We start from the raw sequence: 15,737 nt of genomic DNA, 5'->3' as shown, positions 1-15,737 counted from the left end.
CACTGAAAGTTCCTGAGAAGCTAATGCTAATGCCGAACGAGCTAACGCTGTTTGATTATTTCTCTCCCTGGCAACACCGAGTTGCCAGGTTCTGGGAGAGAAACAAGCAACCAGCGTTAGCTCGTTCGGCATTAGCATTAGCCTCTCAGGAACTTTCAGTGCATGTTTGAGTATCATGAGACTCTACAATGAGTAGTAGTAGAGAAAAAAATAACTTTGCATCGGTTATAATAGACGAATTTCACTTAGGCACGCGCTCCCATTATGCCAACGGAGGGGGTCGAAAAAATGACGACACGGGACTCTCTGAAATAACTCAACGTCCCTTTCAAGGATGGTGAGTGATAAGCGACACATCAAAGATAACACTTAAAATGTCCGGATCTCTCCTTTAAGAGGGAATCCTTAACAAATCAGAATCGTTAAAATCCTAAAGGGTCCCACCCTAAAGGTGACAGAATATTGATGGATACATAATATGATTAGATTAGATTGATATAATGTAAACAATGATGGGACAGCTACTTCTGCTCCTGGCCAGCCTATCAGAGCTGAGGGGCTTCCCTTCCAGTCCCTCCATGGATGCAGACGTCACCCCCAGAACCACCGTCTTGTTGGAAGGTAAGTTCAACCTGTCAGTCTGTTCCTGTTCAGCCTACCTGTGACATCATCAGGAACCATTCTTGGTCATTCAAAAGATGGGGTGAAAAGAAAATGATGATTTCAATGATGCAATGATGATCGAATGATGTTATTGATGATCCAGGAAGAGAAAGGCAGTAGTTTCCCCATTGATGATGTCGTTGGTAGGTAGGTACATAGCCCACCAATGAGATGCAGAGTGTCTCATCCTTTTCGGACATGTAGCTGTAGTTTTGTTTTGTTGTTGCCTTTAGGGCTTTTTAAATATATATATTTTTTGTTTATTTTTTAGATTTTTTGTTTACTTTTAGCAAGTTTTTTCATTCAACGGTGAGTAGACGGAAATGGTAACATCTTATAATGAGCATTAGTGAGGACCAATTATATGAAGATATGCTCCTTCTGGCCGAATTATACTTAGCACATGGAAAATAGTCAATATGAGCTTTCCGCTGCAGAGTCACACAGCTAAGTGTATATATATGACTTTGTTGACTCAAATGAGGGTGCATGTGATGAAGGAAAATCAAGATGTTGAAATCAAAAATAAATATACAAAAACAGTTTTTTTTTCTTTTTTCAAAACGTTTTATTAAAATAGATTTTTTTTCATAACTGATGAAGTTGTTGAGATGATGTATATCTTATTTTTGTCTAAAAAAAAATCTTATTAGATTGATGATTTTTTATTTATTTTTTTACAAATCTCTATTGATTTTTTCAGACAGTAACAACAAAAGCATCATGTCAATAGATAAAAAACAGAGGTCTGATTTTTTGACAAAACAAAAACAAAAAACAAAATAAAACAACAATTAAACAAGACACAGCACAACAGAACAAACAGTAAAATAGATACAGTAATCAATGTACATTTTAAAAGTGAGACATACAAAATAATAATAAGAAACAGACAGGACAAACAACAGACAAGACACTCATTCATACCAGGGAACAGGAGGGGGAGAGAAGGGGGGGGGAGGGGGGGTTGTTTCTCTGCACAGAACATTAATTTATGAGTTATTTGTCATAGTAGGGATGTCAATGTGGGTCCAGAAAGGTTATAAATTTTAGTGGAACATATTAAGAAGTCATTTGAGGGGGAGCCAATTTAGTCTCGCCGTCAAGAGAGACATTAATTTGTGAGTTCTTCCACCATAGTAAGGGTGTCAATGTGGTCCAGAAAAGGTTGCCAAATTTTGTGAAACAAATTCAAAGAGCCGTTAAGGGAGACCCTGATCCTCTCAAGTTTGAGACAATATAGAATTTCATGGAACCATCTGTTATGCGTAGGAGGGGAGGGGTGTATCCATTTAAGGAGAATAAGCCTCCTAGCGAGTAAGGTTGTGAAAGCAACAACTCGGCGTGCGGAGATGCGCGCATTAAGCATTACAGGGATTCCAAAAAGGGCAGTGAGGGGATCCGGGTTAATTGGTTCACCCAACACCACCCCAAGGGAGTTAAACACCTCTGACCAAAATGCTGTTAATTTTATTACAAGCATCGGACCTGTCAGGGTATATTCTGGCCAGCTTTGCATTGGTGTAGTGGACTCTATGTAATATCTTGCACTGCAATAGTTTGTGCCTTGCACAAATAGAAGAGGTATGTACCAGGTCTCGAGCATGGTCCCACTGATCATCTGACATGGTAATACCAAGGTCCTGGTCCCAGGTCGCTCTCAGGGAATCTAAGTGTGTCGAATTAACTGTAAAAATAGTATCCTATATAATTGAAGTAAGCTTCCTTTCACCAGCTCTAAGGGATACAAATGAATCTATCACAGAATCAGGTGGCCGGCTCGGGAACTGAGGGTTCTGACTTTTCACAAAGTGCCTGATTTGGAAAAAGCGAAACATATGAGCAGTGGTGGAAATGGCCTGGATTCGCTTTGGGAACCCTACTCGCGTTTTTTCGCGGTTATTCCCCTTTTATTTCGCGGTTTTTCGCGGTTATTCCCCTTTTATTTCCGTTTTTTAATACTTTAATTCGGTTAATTTGGTACAAAAAAATTTACTCCATGAAGTGTATATGTGTGGCAAAAAGGAAACGTTGCAGGGGGGGCTTATTTAATTGTTTTAATATATATATATATATATATATATATATATATATATATATATATATATATATATATTTTATCAATTGTCATCAACATTGGCCATCATCTTCAGTTTCAAAGTTTTGCGGTTAATTTCGCGGATTTGGGTACTTTATATTGGTTTTTTTGTTACTTTATTTCGTGGTTAGGGTTAGGGTTAGGTTAGGGTTATGTTATTTAATTCTTTTTTTTTTGCGGTTAATTTCGTGGATTTGGGTACTTTATTTTCGTTTTTTTGTTACTTTAATTCGGGTTTAGGGTTAGGTTAGGGTTATGTTGGTTAATTCTTATTTTTTTCGATTGGGTGCCCCTGATTACTCAATAAAAATACCTTAAAATTATACTTGAGTACAGTACTTGAGTACATGTACTTAGTTACTTTCCACCACTCACTCTCACTGTCAGCGTTAGATTAAAATTGCTTACTCACCTTCTGCAAAGATTGTCTTGGTTTCAGAGAGCAGAGCATGGTGGTAAATATGAACTTTTGCCCCAAACTTTAAGTCTTTATATTCCATATGTCAACGTCCGTGTGTTGTTTACCTTTTACTCAAGCCAACATGGAGTGTGTGAGAAGAACGTAGGCTTGACGTTAGTCAAGCAAGCGGCCACAGAAGTCTGTTTCCTTTCAAAGTGATGTGCATTTCAAAATATTTCAAAATAAGAGGTTTTTTAAATCTATACTTGAAATGTGTTATAATTCAACACACGTTTTATTTTGAAATACTACTGGAAATAGAAGTAGCCAGGTAGCCTAGTTGAAACTACTTCACACGCTATTTTTTCCTGGAGCCCCCCCCCCCACACACACACACATTCATATTTCATAATAATCATAATACACAAAAAATATCATATGGCTTCATGTCTCACAGACCTTTTTTTTTTTTTTTCACGGCAAACTATTCTGCAACAAGTAACAAACAACAAATAACAAGCCAAAAAAATAAAAATTATAATTTGGACACTGAGGGAGACTCTGAAGAGCGTTCCCACACGTGTTCACACCGTTCCCCCGCAACGGTTGCTATGGGAACGCCGTTCCCAAGCGTGCAACGCCATTTCCACCACTGCATATGAGAATTGGGGAGGCCGAATTCAGCAGATAGGGCTGCAAATGAGGAGAAGACATTGTCAATATAAAGGTTGTTGATGGATCGCAGACCCTTGTCTGCCCAGATCCTAAAGACAGGGTCAGTACACGATGGAAGGAAATGGTGATTCCTGTACACGGGTGCTAAATTTGAGGACCTATGTAGACCAAATTGCCTCCTAAACTGGTTCCAAATCTTCAGTGTATGAATTACGATAGGGTTTTTGGACACTTGTTTAACCGGGAGAGGTAGTTGAGAGCAGACCACCGACCATAAAGAGAGATTCGAGGAGGATGCCTCCATTTTGGCCCATTGGGGTTGTACTTCAAGAATCAAATTAGTATTCCAAAAAATTATTTTATGGATATTGGATGCCCACTAATACTGACGGAGATTGGGAAGGGCTAGACCACCTTCGGATTTTGGAAGTTGAAGGACCGCGCCTCTGATTCGAGCCCTCTTATTACACCACAGAAACGAGTTAATGAGCTGATCAAGTGTAGAAAAAAGGCTTTACTGATGAAAATCGGAATATGTTGAAAGGGATACAAAAAGCGGGGCAGCACCACCATCTTTATCAAATTTACACGTCCCAGCAATGAGAGAGGCAAGGTGGACCATCTAGCCAAGTCAGACTTAAAACGTTCCACCAGAGGGCTGATGTTTTTTGCGAATAGCTCTATGAAAGTTTTAGTGACGAATATTCCCAGATATTTAAATCCCTCTGTAGCCTTTTTAAAGGGAAAGAGAGTTTGAGGAAGCCTGTCAGCCAGGGCATTAACAGGGAAATATTCACTCTTCTGGAGGTTAAGTTTATAACCAGAGAGTTTCTTGAATTGATCTAGAATGCGTAAAATTACAGGAATAGAAGATAACGGATTAGAAATGTACAACAGAAGGTCATCTTCATATAAGGAGAGCTTATGCGTAAAACCAAAACGGGTAATGCCTTGAAACCTCTCTTCATTACGAAGCCAAGATTGATGAAAATTATGACAAGAAGTTTTAATTTTGCCGCTTGGCCATATTGTTGTTAATACTCATACATCTTTGTAGGGGGTGCTATATAATACCATCTTTCATGAGGCCTAGAGATTTAGCATGGTGCATTGTTGACATTTTCTGTCAGCTGAAATCTGTCCCCTGTTGATAAAGTGACTTTAAACCTGGGGTCCTAATGCATTTTCACACTCATCTATGTATGGCTTTCTTTTTCTTGACGTCCCTGCAGTGAATGGCAACGTGAAGGAGGAACCCATTGACAACAAAACCTCCCAGCAGATTCAGGAGCTTGTGACCAAGTTGACCAATCAGTCTGGCCTGGACATCATCCGTATCCGCAAGCCTTTCCACACAGACAACCCCAGCATCCAGGGACAGTGGCATCCTTTCACCAACCCTTTTATAGGCCCAGTTATGCTTTCTATAGGCCCAGTTATTCCTTCTATAGGAACACACACACCACAACCTAGATAAATAAAGGGGGGCAATATACATATAGGGGCCCTGGGGCAATATACTGTACATTTTTACAGAAACCTGCTAGAGACTGAATATTGTTTTTAGCGATGGGCATGTGTACTTGATTTGGATGTCAGTATTCGGTCCAGTTATTTTCACCCGTTTTTTCTTCCAATTGTGTAATTCTGCCAATGAACCCTCCCTACACATTACTGTGTTGCCACTGCTGTTGCACCGTACTGACTCACCTGCCAGTGAGGAGCCCCCACCGGGAGGACGTAGTGCCTCTGTCCTACTCCTCCTGTTCAACACCCATCTCTGACAGGTGCCGTCCCCCCTTCCCCCCAGCCCATTGGAGTCGCTAGCACAGCTTCCCTCTCCCGAACACGGACAGTGTGTTCGTATAGATATGCGTCCAAGCCGGATGCCCCGTGGTGGATTGGAACCCCCTAGACCAGGGGTCTTCAACAGGGGGTCCGGGACCCCGAGGGGGTCCTCAGAGTTACTACAGGGGGTCCGCCAAATCTTTGTGTGATATGATAATTTTTTTTTACATTAACCACTTGAACCCTAGCATCCCTTTTCTGAGGAGAACTTTAGCCAAAAATAGCAGATCTACAAGCTCAAAACGCCTCGCGCCCCCTGTTGGCTCTGCGAGGTGTTGTGAGCTTCTCGGCTATTTTTGGCAAAGAGTTATTGGTGCAGAAGGAAAAAAGAGCAGCAAAAGTTTATCTGAAACACACATTTTATACAATATAGAGGGGGTCCCTGCTTCATCTCTCTCTCAGCTAGGGGGTCCTTGGCCTGAAAATGTTGAAGACCCCTGCCCTAGACTCTACAGTGGTGGACTTTACCCCTGTGCCACCCGGGTGCCACTGAAGTTTACTTTTTGTTTTGGGTGCGACGCAGTGATGTAACTGCAGATATGGTTTATAAATAAAAAGAACGTTAAGTGTTTTCTGTCGTACATCAGTCGATCTAACGTTACAGGCAGAATGGCGACCAGGCATAACTATATAGGTCTGTGAATTGTCTGCCGTCTCACGATTCGATTCCGATTCTTGGGGTCAAGTTTTTTCAGATTTTTCCAAACAAACGATTAGGATTAGGATATACTCTAGTCTGCTGGCGTGAAAGCGGAGTACATATAGGTAGCTTTTATAATTGTAAAGGTTTTATCAACTGATAATAATGTAAACACACAAAGGTAAATCCAACCCCCCCCCCCCCCAAAAAAGTATAAAAAATATTTTTTGGAAAATGAGAATCTATTCTGAATCATCCAAGCCCTCTACCAAAAGCTCTCCTCAGCTTTCTTAGAATGTTGATGTTACAGACCAATAATCAGTTAATAATGATAATGATAATACTTTTTACTCCTGTGAATAAATAAAAACGACATGTCTTAAATTCTTCCATTTTGCCTCCCATCGGGCAGCCAATCCAAACAGATATCACTCACTCCAGAGCCTTCTATTGGAGAGTTACGTCAATGAGGGGGCAGAAACGGTGTCGGTCACATGGTTCATGTAAACTCGGTGCACTCATGTAAAGTGCATTCCTTAAACTTACGGTTCAGGGCTTTGTCACTATTCACCAATTAGAAGGCTCTGTAGAAGACCTGGCCCGATGAAGTGAACCGAGGTTACGCAACTCTCCTTATATGGCTCTGACTCACTCACTCCACATTCATGTGGGGGGGAGGGACTAGAACAGATTTGTTATAAATTCTTTATTTTCCGTTTAAAATCTACAGTGCACTGGCTGTCTAATGAACAAAATGCATGTGATAACACAGAGCTGTTTCCTCTTCATATGGGTGCTTGCTCTGAACCTGGGCAGTGCGGAAGGTAAGAACATTCTCATTTACAGAGCAGATTAGATCACTGGTTCTCAAACATTCTCATGTCAAGGAACCCCCCCCCCCCCCCCATGTAATGTATACATTTTTCTAATTCTTCTAATTAATGTTACGATTCTTTTGAAAATAGCTGATCTCCAAGCTCACAATGTGTCACATTGCGACGTGTTGTGAGATTGTACATTGGCTATTTTCAAATAGCATATGTGTGCAACTGATTTTGATGCTATATTAACTGATTTCGCTGGGGAACCCCCTGGAACCTTCTCAAGGACCCTTGGGTCTGTTGTTTTTTTCTGTTTTGGTTTATTTATTCCCACATAATGTGAAAATGGGTCCCTATTGGGTCAAAAACTGTGAAATAATAATAATAATAATTATTGATAGAAATTACATGGAGTTAACAATTGCAATAGCGTTTTTAAACTTAAAGGATTCTTAATTTGGCATTTTGTAGAATATGGTGTATAGACCTCAAGCTGGTCCTGCACCATACAGGGACAGCAGAGTTTTGCCTTGATTACATTAACCCATTAAGACCTGAGGATTTTACAAAATGTCAGTTGGCAATTAAAAAAAATAAAACAATGTGACTACAACAGTGGTTCTCAAACGTTTTCATGTTCCATCTCAAAATATGTTGTTCCAGGGACAAAAATATATATTCAAAGATTTGCACAAATTTGCACGATTTTTCAAAAATAGCAGCTGTATATCTGCTATTTTTGAATAGCCAAAGAAATTAAATTTACACGTTAGAGGTCTTAATGGGTTAAAATGTAACGTTTTTAAATAACTGATATTGCTATGCCACTGCTGCTATGTCTTGGTGGGGCCTATCGACCCATGATGGACTTCTTAGTGTTTTTCTCAGGTCTCAGCAGGATGATATAACATTTTAGTCCGAATAGTGCAATCAATAGACCAAAACTAGATGCTAAAATGGCAAACACCTCCACTACATCCGCATATTTGCCCGGAGAGCTGATATAGGCTGGGACGAAGGCTATCCACACGGCACAGAAGATCAACATGCTGAAAGTGATCAACTTGGCTTCATTGAAGTTGTCCGGAAGATTCCTCGCCATGAATGCCAGGAGGAAGCTGAGGAGCGCCAGTAAACCGATATAACCCAGCAACACCGCAAAACCAACCCTCGACCCCACAGCACACTCGTAGATTATTGTATCGCTGTGATATTGCGTGTTTTTATGAGGAGTCGGCGAGTCGGACGCGAGCCAGGCCGTGCAGATTATCGCCTGGACGAAAGTGAGAGCCAGAACGGTTCCTCTCTGCTGCATGGCGCCGAACCACTTCATGATGTCTCCGCTCCCGGGCTTGGAGGCCCTGAACACGGCCAACACCACCATGGTCTTTACCAGGATGCACGAGACGCACAGCACGAAGCTGATCCCGAACGCCGCGTGCCTCAGCTGACAGGTCCAGAGCCTGGGACGGCCGATGAACAGGAGCGAGCACAGGAAACACAGTTTGAGGGACACCAAGGTGAGGAAGCTGAGTTCCGAGTTGTTGGCGCGCACCATGGGCGTGTCTCGATGATAGATGAAGACCCCCAGGACGACGGCGCAGGTGAGCGTGCCCAGCAACGAGATGGTCGTCAAGGAGATGCCCAGGGCCTCGTGGTAGGAGAGGAACTCCATGCTCTTGGGGACACAGTGGTCACGCTGGGAATTGGACCAGAAGTCCTCCGGACAACCGGTGCACTCTGTAGAGTCTGTGACAAAGAGGGTCATGTTAAACGGACAGACAAGCACAGTATCATCCTTAAAGATAACTTACTCTGTGACGTTCAGTGGTGGAAGAAGTACTCAGGTATTTTACTTAAGTAAAAGTAGCAATACCACAAAAGTAAAAGGCCTGTGTTATGTTAACTTGAGCAAAAGTACAAAAGTATTTACATAAAAATATATTTAAAGTACTAATGTTTGAAAATAGCAGATCTGCAAGCTCACAAGGCGTCGCGATGCAACATGTGAGCTTGTAGATCGGCTATTTTCAAATAGCCTATGTAGGGCTAATGTGGTTGATGTATGTTTTATAATATAGAAATGTATATCTGCAAAGTAACTAGTAACTAAAGTTTTCAAATAATTGTAGTGGAGTAAAAGTACAATATTTGCCTCTGATATGTAGTGGAGTATAAGTATAAGTATTGCAAATTGGAAATACTCTAGTAAAGTAAAAAAGTAACTCAAAATTGTACCTAAGGACAGTACTTAAGTACATGTACTTAGTTACTTTCCACCACTGGTGACGTTGTTGCTACATAATGTAAACCTATACCAGTCTCATTGCTGATCTCTCCCTCAGAGCAGGCGATGCAGTCAAAGCAGCAGACGGGTTGCCCTTTCCTTCTGGCCACACGGGTTCCAGGGGAACAGCTCTCGCTGCACACTGACCTAGGAGGCTACAGAGGAAAGAAACGGTGATCAATTTCAGTCCAAATCCGAGGGTAATAAAGAACAAAAAAGCGAAAACATAATCTCCGCCCGAGATAATAATTTACATGCACATCATTAGCTTAACCCATTAAGACCGGGAACGCATTTGTGTAATTTTAGATTTCTTTGGCTATTCAAAAATAGCAGATCTACAAGCTCATATGAGCTTGTAGATCTGTTATTTTTGGAAAAATGTGTGCAAATCTTATATATATATAATCCAATATATATATTTAAAGCGAACATTTGTAACTCAAAATGTTGCTTCTGCAGGGTCCCTGGAACTAAATATTTTGAGATGGGGGGTCCGTAGCCAAATACATATATTTTGGGGGTCCTTGACATGAAAAAGTTTGAGAACTGCTGTAATGTTTCAGAAAACTGTTAGGATTTACAAGACATTTTGTAGAATCGGCCTGTAGGTCTTAATGGGTTTAACATTAGCTATTTCAGAAAGTCAAAGTGACCTTTGAGGATTCAAAGTTCCAGAAGATTCTGTCTTCGTCGAGGATGAGTTCTTCACCTGCCGATGCTGACTTCTTGACCACACCTACATTGTGAAGCTTTGTGCTTCCATCAGGGAGCCACTCCCAGTTCATGACATCATAGATTAGTAGCGCGTCACCGTGCTCGTCAAATGATACTTCATCACCGAATGATGTGGTGAAGTTGACCTTTTCCATGTAATACACGAGCTAGAAATGAGCAAAATTATGAAGCGCAAGATACTTAATAAAACTACTGCATACAATATACAGTATACACCATAGTTACGGCTCTTCCACACAGTTTTCTGCATGAAAAATATGGACAAAGTTGAACTCATTTGTCTTACACACTCCAAAATTGCAGACGAGTAGCTGCGATGATGAGTAATTTGTTTTTTAATTGAACCTGGTTTGATTCCTGTGCCTTCGGATGTGTTAAAAACTGATTGACCAATAGAAAAATTGCATTATCAGACTCAAAAACACAAGCAAACTCAAAGCACACCAAACGCCATAGGGAAAATAGCTGATCTACCAGCTCACAACTCCTCACAATGCAATGAGTTATGAGCTTGCAGACCTGCACTATTGATGATTTGTGAAATAAACACCCTCCCCAGAAAGCTTCTGTGTTACTGCCATTACTATATTTACTTACCGGTAGTATTGCGATATATCACTATAAGAAAAGTACGTCCATTTTCATGCTCTTTACCAATGACATATTTACATATTCATTGTCATCCTAAAAATATAATCGAATTAGAAACATTAACAGGTAAATTGTGAGTTCATATCACACCTGCCATGGTTGTATTGTCTGCAAACTGGCACAGCTGTGTCCAATGAAAGGCCCTCTTCCTGGCACACATTGCAGCATGTCATGGAGGGCATGGGCCAGAGCGTACACGGCCTTGTATATGTTATACTCTATCCTGAGGTCAGACACGTCCAACAGGGTGGTGTCTGCCGTTCCTAGGTCCTCCTGTCCAGTACACATTCCCCCACCAGCATCCAGCCACTCTGACGGAAGGGGAGCAAATTTACACTGAAACGTGTGCTCCCAAAACAGCCTCACCTGAAGAAACACCATGGAGACTGAAGGTCATTGTATGCTTTGCGCGACAAGTGTCGAACAGGCATGTCCTGTAAATAGCAGATCGACAAGCTCACAACGTGTCGCGATGCGACGCGTTGTGAGCTTGTAGATCGGCTATTTTCAAATAGCCTATGCATAAATTAGGGCCGAAGTGGTTAATGTATGTTTCATAGTATAACAATTAATATATCTGCAACGTAACTAAGGTTTTCAAATAATTGTAGTACAATATTTGCCTCTGAGATGTTGTGGAGTAGAAGTAAAAGTACTGAAAATGTAAAATGCTCCAGTAAAGTAAAAATACCAAATAAAATTACTTAAGTACAGTTCTTGAGTAAATGTACTTAGTTACTTTACACCACTGACTTTAAGCTTAAAATGCTACTGTACGTACCATGTTATTTTCATGTCTGTAGTCAGGGTCATTGTCAGGATGTATTCTTAACAAGAAGTCCTTGAGACCTGGCATTTCTCCACGGCGCACGGCAATACCCAGGGCTCCTCTCAGGTAGGGCATGAAGCGAGGAATCTGGAGCACTGTGGAGTATGTCCAGTACGCACAGGCTACCCATTGTAGACTGGTCACATCCTGCTTTACCACCTGTTAAAATGGGTTGATATATGTCAAATAACGATGTGTTACTATGGCAGTGAGATAGGTATTTTTACTTTACTGGAGTATTTCCAATTTTCACTACTTTTACTTCTACTCCACATACATCTCAGTGGCAAATATTGTACTTTTACTCCACTACAATTACTTTAAGACTTTAGTTACTTTGTAGATTTTGATTATTATTGCAAAACAGACATTAACCACTTCAGCCCTATATATATTTCGGCCATTTGAAAATAGCCGATGTGTCACTGTACTTTTACTCAAGTACATTTTGAATTCCAGATCTTTACTTCAGAATAGGCCTATTTCTATATGTATATTGCAGTATTGATACTTTCATTAAGTAAAACAATTTAGCACTTTTTCCACCACTGGCGCTACATAATAATTGTACTAATTTCAGATGTCCTTATAATTACGAATCCTTAAATGAACGTGAATCATGATCCCCCCTAACCTCTTCCAGTAGATTAACCATGTTGAAGGCATAGACGAATACGAGGACCACACGAGCTGTGGACGTCTTCATCACGGTGACGATCCTCTGGATTTCAGTCGGGTCGTTCCTCTCCAGCTCGTACGGCAGAGCCTCGGCGTAGGCCAGGCAGCCCAGGCCGGAGCGGGCCAGGTTGGACTGGAAGATCCGGGCGGAATTGCGACCCTCCTCGTTATCCATGAACAGCAGCCCCGCCCAGGTCCACCCGAACCGCCGCATGATCTGGAGCATCGCTTGGCCCTGATTGGACAAAAGAATTGAGGCTCCGGAGGTAACAGACACGAGCAAACAAACTGCACTAAAGTAAAGGTATTGTTACTTAAATATAATAATTACTCCAAGTAACTACTTGAGTACGAGTAAGAACAACTATCTATTGAAGACTATTACTGAGTTACTTCATACGATCTGATGTATTGTAAATAATCAGAACGTAATCATGAAATTATAAGTGTTTAGGTATTGTTACAATCATGCTTTAAGATATGAATTACTTCATCAGAAGTAAAAGTAGTTTTCCAAATAATGACTTTAGTACGTGTAAGATGAAATAAGTATCTGGTGAAGACACTATTCACTATTCATAAGTTAATTCATACGATCTGATGCGTTAGTTTAAATAATCAGAACATTATTGAAAAGTCTAAAATATAAAATTATAAGTGCTTAGAAATAAACTAAATCTATAGCCTACAACGTATATCACTTTTAAATAAAACAATACACACATCTCTGAAGTCTCTCTGGGAGAATGAAACAAACAGAATGTGCATTTAACTCATTCAGTGCCACTGGCCAAAATTCATTGTAAAAAAAAACATTCAGTGCCACAGCCAAAATTCATTGTAAAAAAAAAGTGCTTAGGAGCCGAGATACAGCCTTTTTCAGTAAGAAGTTAAACAAGAAGTGAATGGAGCAGAACATTTTCAAATCATCATATCTTGGGTTCTGAGCATTTAAAAAAAAAAGAAAAAAAAGTATTTTACGTCCTGTGGCACAGGGCTTATTACATTGGACGTATTTTACGTCCAGTGGCAATAAATGAGTTAATTTGCAAAGTGCAAAACAAAATAAAAATAAAGAAAATGATACTGTAGTTCCATTTTTTCCACTGTTTTTGCTACGGCACCATTGTGCGACAAAGTTTAAGGTTAATCAGACTAAATTATTTAGTCTATTGTTTACAAAAATCGATTAAAAATGTTTTCATGTGGATTTCATTGATATCATTAAAAAAAAGTAAGCGATAGAATAGCTAAATCACTAAGAAAACAATTAATAGTTGCAGCTGTAATCGGTGCCAACACATCTTTAGTCACCTGGAAGGCGTCGTTGGGGACCGTTCTGAAGAAGGATGGGAACTGGTCGCGGTTACTCAGACAGTTGCAGGTGGCACCGTAACTGACCTGCCAGATGTGCACAAAACATCTGTAATAGACCACATAACTGACCTGCCAGATGTGCACAAAACATCTGTAATAGACCACATAACTGACCTGCCAGATGTGCACAAAACATCTGTAATACACCACATAACTGACCTGCCCAAAGGCACAAAACATCTGTAATACAACACATAACTGAACTACCCAAAGGCACAAAACACCTGTGATATACATTGTTTTAAGAAATGTACAACAGTTAACAGAGGTTCTCAACCTTTTCTGGATCAGAGCCCACTTGAAAATCTCAAAGCGTTCGCACGCAGCCTGCGTGCATTTTCAGAGCATGTTTATTTTTTTTAAGATGTATTCTTTGGCTTTTATGACATTATGTAGGCCTATAGGACAACTGGCTGCCAGGAAATGGGGAGAGAGATGGGAAGTGACATGCCGCAAAGGCCGTCGGGATCGGAAGGGATCTGGCCACAAGTCCGGACCAACTAGGATTCCAACTCTCAGGTCTGAGCTAAGAACCAGACCTCTAACACAGAGCAAACCTTTAAAAAACCTGCCCAGTCCACTCCGCTCCCATGCTCTGCCTACAATACATATGTTCTATGTCATACAAGCTGTAAAAAAAGACTATACATAGCTCAGAGATTTGTAAATAATGAAATAATGAAAATTAAGTACATTGTTGCTGTTGGGTGGAAACCTTGCATGTCCAAAACTTCTCTTTTCATCGGTTCAATATTTATAAAACCCACATAAATACTTAACCACTTTCAACCAATCAAAGGTGAAGACTATCAAACATAAAGACAACACAGAAAATACGATTCTAAAATAGCTAAAATAGCCGACCTACAAGGTCACAACGTGGCACATAGCAACAGACAAAAATAAAGGGCATTAATTTATGGGGAGAAAAAAATATGAAATACTGTATGGAAATGCAAGGTTTCTCTGCCTGACAGCATTGATATTTTAGATTTGTACGTGATCAAATAACTAAAAGGAGGGTTCACACTTACCAGGGGCACTCTGTACAAACCTAGTATTCTAGAGATGTGAATAGAACTGGACGAGGCTGCCGGGCCCACGATGCCCAGCACCGGAGGCGAGCCGACACAGTTCTCATCATCATCATCATCCAGCTGAAACATCCTTTCTCTCCCCACCAGTGACAACGCCGCACGCACTCGTCCGAACTGGGCACAGCTGTCATACAGACTGTAGCCCAGAGTCACGTTGGGCAGTAGGCTGCTGTCTCCATTGATCTCAGTGATGGCAAAGGCCATGACCTGGGAGAACCGGAACCATTCGACCCAAAATCTAACACACAAAATGTTACTGTTTATCTTTGTAGACATAATATAACATCAATAATCATACTATTTCTTCGGTGTTGGGCAGAGAAACCTTGTATCTCCATATTTCAACATTTTATGTTTTTACATTTTTCTTATTTTTGTAAATAAATGCCCATCTTTATTGTACAACATGTTGCTCAAAGGTAGAGAAAAAAGCCGACCTACGAGCTCACGAGCTTGTAGATCGGCTTTTGAAAACATTTGAAGGTTTACAGGTGAAGGAGTAGTTCACCCAAAAAATTACTTATTTCCTATCAATTACTCATCCCATGAAGCATTGAATTCATGGAGATTTTTTTTGTTTTTGACACTAAGAGTCTCCTTTGTGTCTACTACCAGATACACAAGCATCTTTATCAGTATCATTAAATTATTGGCTTCGGAATGCGACAAAAACAAAAATAAACTCCATGAGTTAAATGCTTCATGGGGTGTGAAACTGATAGGAAATACAGTAAGTAATTGGATGAACTACTCCTTTAAGTGTGCCTGTGAGTTTTACAAAATTGGTTCAATATTTAAAATTGAACCAATGAAAAGTATTAACAACAACAAAAACTACATTGCATTCATTGGAACACAGGTTATTATTTTTTTCCCCATATTGGACATACAAGGTTTAACACCCCGACAGCACCAAAACAATGTCCTCGTTCTCG

General features: G+C 40.4%; 1 protein-coding gene across 1 annotated transcript; it reads left to right on the top strand.

Annotated features, from left to right (window-relative positions):
* The first annotated feature begins 413 nt into the window (after window positions 1-413).
* LOC308104626 (large ribosomal subunit protein mL43-like) lies at window positions 414-5,891 on the top strand. The gene is made up of 2 exons (XM_080455079.1): window positions 414-621; window positions 5,069-5,891. Exons 1-2 carry the CDS (start codon window positions 510-512, stop codon window positions 5,311-5,313), a joined length of 357 nt encoding a protein of 118 aa, XP_080311205.1. The 5' UTR covers window positions 414-509; the 3' UTR covers window positions 5,314-5,891.
* The last annotated feature ends 9,846 nt before the right edge of the window (window positions 5,892-15,737 follow it).

Source organism: Gymnoscopelus braueri (assembly GCF_963280865.1).
Source record: "Gymnoscopelus braueri genome assembly, chromosome: 17".
Lineage (NCBI taxonomy): Eukaryota > Metazoa > Chordata > Actinopteri > Myctophiformes > Myctophidae > Gymnoscopelus > Gymnoscopelus braueri.
The sequence above is the reverse complement of the archived record's forward strand: the minus strand, read 5'-3'. Positions and strand labels throughout refer to the sequence as shown.

Bases quoted from the DNA above. Each gene is read 5' to 3' on its own strand.
- LOC308104626 (XM_080455079.1), top strand. From the start codon at position 510: ATGATGGGACAGCTACTTCTGCTCCTGGCCAGCCTATCAGAGCTGAGG. The intron at 622-5,068 runs GTAAGTTCAACC...ACGTCCCTGCAG, and splicing joins AACCACCGTCTTGTTGGAAG to TGAATGGCAACGTGAAGGAG.